General features: G+C 58.4%; 1 protein-coding gene across 2 annotated transcripts; it reads right to left on the bottom strand.

The window, feature by feature from the left end:
• Nucleotides 1-337: 337 nt before the first annotated feature.
• Nucleotides 338-5,847, bottom strand: LOC102513445 (PNMA family member 5). Of its 2 annotated transcripts, none has more exons than XM_032475305.1 (5): nt 4,991-5,847; nt 4,702-4,793; nt 3,410-3,538; nt 2,696-2,756; nt 338-2,517 (listed from the first exon to the last, which is right to left on the bottom strand). In XM_032475305.1, the coding sequence occupies exon 5, from the start codon at nt 2,388-2,390 to the stop codon at nt 1,056-1,058; it is 1,335 nt and encodes a 444-aa protein (XP_032331196.1). In that variant the 5' UTR covers nt 2,391-2,517; nt 2,696-2,756; nt 3,410-3,538; nt 4,702-4,793; nt 4,991-5,847; the 3' UTR covers nt 338-1,055. The 2 variants fall into 2 exon arrangements, with proteins under 2 accessions (XP_032331196.1, XP_032331197.1); XM_032475306.1 differs by having other exon boundaries at nt 4,996-5,847.

The following is a 5,847-nucleotide window of genomic DNA, read 5'->3' as shown; positions in this document are numbered from 1 at the left end:
GCTGGTGAGCTGTGGTTGGCCAGGTCAGTCCCAGGTCGCCTTGCCTGTTCTCTGCACGTCTCCAGTGGCCATACACAAACACAAGAACGAAACACCCCTCCCTCCCACCAACGAATCCTCCACCCTCCTGCTTCTCCACCACTACCTCCTCCTCCTTCTCCACCTTCACCTCCGCCTGTCTCCTCCTCGTCTTCCTCCTGCTCCTCCTCTGTCTCCTACTCTCCCTCCTCCTCCTCCTCCTCCTGCTTTGGAACAAGTTTCCCTGCACACCCACTCACACCAAAGCCTGTTGTGGGGTACTGGCCCACCAGGTACCCAGGAGCCCTGCCTGCCAAGCTAAGCTGCAGCTCTTGTCTGCGCATCTTCTCCTTACAGTCTTGGTGCTCCTTGCCCCCACGGCCCTTCCTGGGGGCAGGGGGAGGAGACTGCCTGTAGGCCGGTGCTAGGTCCCCGGGGCCGCTGGGTCTCCTGCCCTCACTGGCGCAGAGGCTCCAGGGTGCTGCCTTCCTGGGGCCCCCCTGGAGCAGTGTAGATGATCCTGAAGATGGGCTGGACCCTACGAACCCCTCTCCGGGGCATCGCCCCTCTGCCACGCAGCTCTTCCTCACCGGTGCTGGCTCCTTCTGGCAGGGATGGCCCCGGGGAAGGCTCCTCTAGGCCCCGCGTGGCCTGGGGGCCTGTCAGCATCATTAGCTGAGAGCCCACGGGGTGGGTGTTTGGGGGTGGCCAGAAGATGGGGCCGAGGCCAGAGCCCTTGGCCGCACCCTCTTCAGCCTCTGCTGCACTGGGGTCTCTGTCTGAGGCTTGGGCAGCCTGTGTGCTGGATGTGGCGGCCCTCTGTTTGCGTCGCCAGTACCTTCCTGAGCTGGTTTTGGCTTGGATGGAGTCCTTTCCGGCTGGTGGAGGCCGACGGGGCTCGGCCTGGGCCTGGCTGCCCTGCCCCTCTTCCCCACTCAAGCCCCTTGCTATTTTTGTGCACTGCCCCTTTCCCTCATTAAAAATTTTCCATTGCCTGCAAGGGGAGAGGATGCCTGGATCTGTTGAGCCTAAGCTTCCTAGGGCTCGGGATGGCTCATAGCCCCAGCCCCTGTCCCGTTTCCCGACTCTTCTGCTGCAAGCTGAGGACTCTGCTTTGGTGAAGGTTGGTTCTTGGCCCGAGGACACGCCCCGTGGCTGGGGCCTTCCTCCCCGGTACTGTAGCAGCAGGACAGTCGCCTGCGCTTCAGTGTCGGGACAGCCCCTTTCTGGATGGTCTGAGCGCTCTTCTCACTAAATGGCCCTGCCTGTAGGATGACCTGAGGTGTTGGGACAGTGGCCTCAGCCACTACGTGCCTGCCCGGTGCCTTGCGGCCCCTTCCTACTTGCTTCTGCCCCTCCTTGGTCACAGCCATGGTGGTCTCCCACTCCTCTTCATCCCGAATGAGCTTCATTAACTCCAGGAAGGTGGGAGCGCACCCTCGCTGATCCAGGAGCTCTAGCTTGCCCCGGAGGGCAGCAGTCATGGAGGCCCGAGCCAGGATGTGTTTCAGGCGAATCATGTCTGTGCTTCTCACTGACAAGGGGCTGTGCCGCACGGCTCTCTGCAGCAGGGGCTCTAAGCGCAGCAAAAACCCCGAGATTTTCTCCCCAGACTTCTGAAGGGTCTGGAGGAACTTAAACTGTGAGGTTCTATAGTCCTCTTTATTCCCGAAGATCTGCTTCAGGGCGTCCAGGCACTGCTCCACAGTCATGGCGTCATCATTGGCCTGGAGCACCCGCATGACGGACAGGGCAGAGCCGCGCAAGCTCTCCACCAAACGGCGCCTCTTCTCTGCCTCAGACACTTGCCACATCTGCATCATCTCAGTGACCTGCTCCAGCCAGGCTTCAAAGTTCTCTTCGCCCGGGCTGGGGCTAGCGCTCCCTGAAAACACTTTCAGTTTCCGGTACCACATGCTTTCTGTCACAGGCTGCCAAACGGGTAGCTTGACTTGAGCCAAGCCGTCTGGCTCTATGCCCTCGGTGGGGGTGGTGTACCCCAGGGTCTTGACCACATCGACCATTCTCCGGCCCTCGTCTTTCAGGAAGTAGTTCAGTCTATGGAGAAATTCATCATCCGGGCTACGGGGTTTCACCACCACTTCCCAGGCACCTCCCTTTCCTAGTATCTGACTGGGCATCATAGCATAATTGATGGTGTCAGCTAATTCAATGAAAACTGCCTTAGCATTGTCTTCCCTTCTGAACATTCTGCCCAGCACCCTGTAGTTGCACAAGGGCTGTAAGCCTGCCTTCAAGGTCTCCTTAATTTCAGCCTCACTACACTCCACAGGGATCCCCACGATCAGCAGGGCCTTCCTGGGGTCCAGGTCCATCCCCTTGCACCAATCCTCCAACAGTGACAAGGCCATCGCTCCCGCTTTCTATGGACCGATCTAACACCGGGGGCAGGAATCAGCTCACAGTGTTGGACCAGGACTCAAAAAATCCTGAGCCAGTGCCAAGTATGAAGGCAGAATCGTCCCAGGTTTCCACAGCCTGCAATGCAAACGGGATGAGAGCATCATTAATGCCCACCCTCCCACCCCCACCAAAAGCCCCTCCTCTTCCCCCACTTCCACTCACAGGGATCCCTGCTTCTCAGGGCTTCCCCAATCATTTGGTGGAGGGGTCTCTTCAGGCCAAGTTACCCCCAACTCATCCCCTCCCTGCTGACCTCCTCTTGCTGTGGGTTCCTCCTCAAAGTCCGAGAACTCTGCTGTGTGTACTGGAGGTGCCTGTGGTGGAAAGGCTAGAGTCAAGAGGTGGGGCCAGATGCCGAGGAACACTGCCAAAGCCCTCCAAGCAGGAGTGAACAGGAGGCTGTCCCACTCCCTGGCTCAGGGCTCTGCAGGCCCAGGGCACCTGATACCCTCTTCACTGGGGCGAAGGTCGGAGGATGGAGACGTGGCGTTCCCTCCTTTCTCAGAAAATGCCTGACAAATGAGAAAGATGGCTGGAGTTCTGCACCATGCAACGAAACTGGTGGGTGTGGAGAAGGTGTGACAAGCGGCAGTGTTGCCATGGATACGAAAAACAGCGGGGACCCCGAGTTTCCGTCACAGAGGAGATTCAGGTCAGGGAGCAACAGGTGATGTCACCAGCCTCCGACCAAAGAAGTGTCTTTTGTTGTTGTGGGGGGAGGGGAGCTGGAGGGTGGGCAGCAAGGACCAAGTGCTGAAAAACACAAGAGCTTATGGTTTCAAATTGTGTAGACACTAGAATCAGGGGCCGAAAAGGGACCCCAAAAGGGTCTCCAGGACCACACTGCAGGAAACAGACAACTCTCACCCTAGGTGTGACCTTACCCTGCAGACCACCCCTCCCCTCCTGCTTTTTGTCAGTTTTACAGAGGCCCCTCCCAACATAGGTCCACTTCACAGCTGCTCACCTGCTGCTTAGGGCCCCCCTGACAGCTGTGGGGATTCCACCCACACACTCAACAGTACGCCTGCCCTCTAGCTCTGACCACAGTCAGGCAGTTCCTGGTCCCGGGGTGCTGGGTACTGCTTCATTGGATCTGTCCAAGGCAAGGTAGAAGTATTTCACTATGATTCTGCCACAGACACCCCTGCTCAGGCCGCGCCAATTCTGAGTCTACAGAGGTGCCCACAAGTACCCTGGTATAAGGAGCCAAGAAACGGCTCAACTGGCAATCGGTATTAGAACAGAAGGGACCTTACAGTAAGATTACTGCCCCACCCTCAGGTCCACCGCCGCCCGCAAACCTTGCCCCCACTGTCAAGTTCCACCCCTCCCCAAGCCCTATCCCTGCCACCGAGTCCCGCCCTCACTGAAGCTCAACCTCTGTCTTAAGTCCCACCCCTCCGGAGCCCAACCCCTTGAGGCCAAGCCCCACCCCCACAGAAGCTCCATCCCTGCCCCCGCCAAGTCCCACCCCTTCCCAAGCCCCACTCCCCTGAGCCCAACCCCTGACGCCAAGCCCCACCCGCATGGAAGCTCGATCTCTGCCGCTACCAAGGCCCACCCCTTCCCAAGTCCCATCCCCTCCCAAGCCCCACCGCCACAGAAGTTCGACCCCTCCCCAAGCCCCACCCCCACCCTAGCCCAACTTCTGCCACCAAGCGCCGCCCACACGGAAGCTGGATCCCTGCCCCAGCCAAGTCCCATCCCCCTCCTAAGCCCTACCTCCACCTATGCCCAAGTCTCAAACCCCTCCACAAATCCCTAAAGAAGCCCTGCCCCCACCCAAGCTATGTCGGGGCCTCTTTTTAAGGCCTTTCCCTGCCCCAAGCCCTGCCCACACCCGAGTCCAACTCCTGTCCCGAAGCCTCCCACCCTTATTCCCCTGCGCTCCGCACACACACCTAAGCCCACCTTCCTAAGTCACCCCACCCCTCCACACACCCCCTACCTCAAACACCCCCTATTCCATTGCAGGAATACATCTGGTCAGTAGAAGCTGGTGGAGGCCAGGAGAGGGGTGGGACTGAAGACACTTTCCCTCCAGGGTAAGGCTCAGAGCCACTTGTCCTGACCGCAGTGGCTCTGGGCGGGGTTAGGTGTGGAAATGGCAGGGAGCTGGTGGGGTGCCATGCCTGACCCAGCGGGATCCTACTTCCAGCCCCTAGCCCCTGGGATGCCAAGCAAGATGGCGAGGATCACTGGGAGGAATCCCATGCGGTTTGGGTTGCTCTCTGTGCCCCGGGCCACAACTCATACCTGCTGGAGATGCCTCCAGACCAGAGTGCCGCAGCACCGCAACCACCCTGCGCCTGTCGCCTCCGCTGCCGCGGTGCAGGCTGGGCCAGGAGCTGGTGGCGGGAAGAGGTTGTGAGGTGACAGACTCCCCCCCCCCCCCGGGACTGCACACAGCCCGCTCGCGGCTGCGCCCTAGCAGCGTGTCACCCACCACCCTCTCGAAGGGGGAACTCCGTGCCCCGCCCTGCGCCCCTGTCCCTGCTTTTCCCCCGGGCGACAGGGAGTGGGAATCAAGCTGGGGGCGCCTTACGTTACCGAGCTGGGCCGAGTCCAGACTTGGATTAGCTCGAAGAAGCCCGCCAGGCCTGCCACGTGCTGTACCAGGCCTAGCAGTCCTTGCAGTTCCTGTTCCTCGTGTCTGTTCCCCATTGGACGGGATCTGTGGCGTGACAGTCACCAGCCGCTGTCCCTATTTGAATACTCCACGCAGTCTGCACAGAGCTGAGTGCAAAAGTAAAGCCCTAGCGGGTGCTCACTAAAGGAAATCCAGATCCCAGTTTATCAGGCTGTTTTCTAGGTAAAAGAATACAGCTGCTTTCTGTGAAACACAAAAGCATGAAAATTTGCAGGGTTCACCAAAAGGTAGAAAACTATCAAAGGAGTTCACTCTCCCATTATACTCTCGACTTCACGACCAAGCATTACCCATCTAGTACCCAAACTGCTTCCCGCCCTTTTCCAGAGGCGATTTCTTCCACAAAAGGACGGCTGCAATGTTTGCCCAGGGGCCCGCGAGACACTAATGCGCTGCTCCGGATAAGGGCGTGGGTGAATCTCAGTTTAGTGCCCTGGAAGGCATGCACAGTCCCCGGGAGATCTCGATAAGAAGCCAAGCTCTGAGTCAGGAGGGCTGGGGCGGGACTGAGATTCTGCGTTTCTCGAAAGCGTGATGACTGATGCGGCGAATCCTTGACGGACGCTTTGAGCATCACGGCTCCGAAGCCTGTAGTCACTTTTCAAGCTGTGGGACTTTGGTGACAGAATAAATTTCTTTTGCTTTATTTGGGACACAAAAGAAGAGGCTTTTTGGTAAAGTCTTCATAAAAATATGAAAAGCAAACCAAATTTTAAATTAAAGATTACTAAGCAAGATATCTGCAGACTCCC

The sequence above is a fragment of the Camelus ferus genome, chromosome X (assembly GCF_009834535.1).
Source record: "Camelus ferus isolate YT-003-E chromosome X, BCGSAC_Cfer_1.0, whole genome shotgun sequence".
NCBI classification, from domain to species: domain Eukaryota; kingdom Metazoa; phylum Chordata; class Mammalia; order Artiodactyla; family Camelidae; genus Camelus; species Camelus ferus.
The sequence above is the reverse complement of the archived record's forward strand: the minus strand, read 5'-3'. Positions and strand labels throughout refer to the sequence as shown.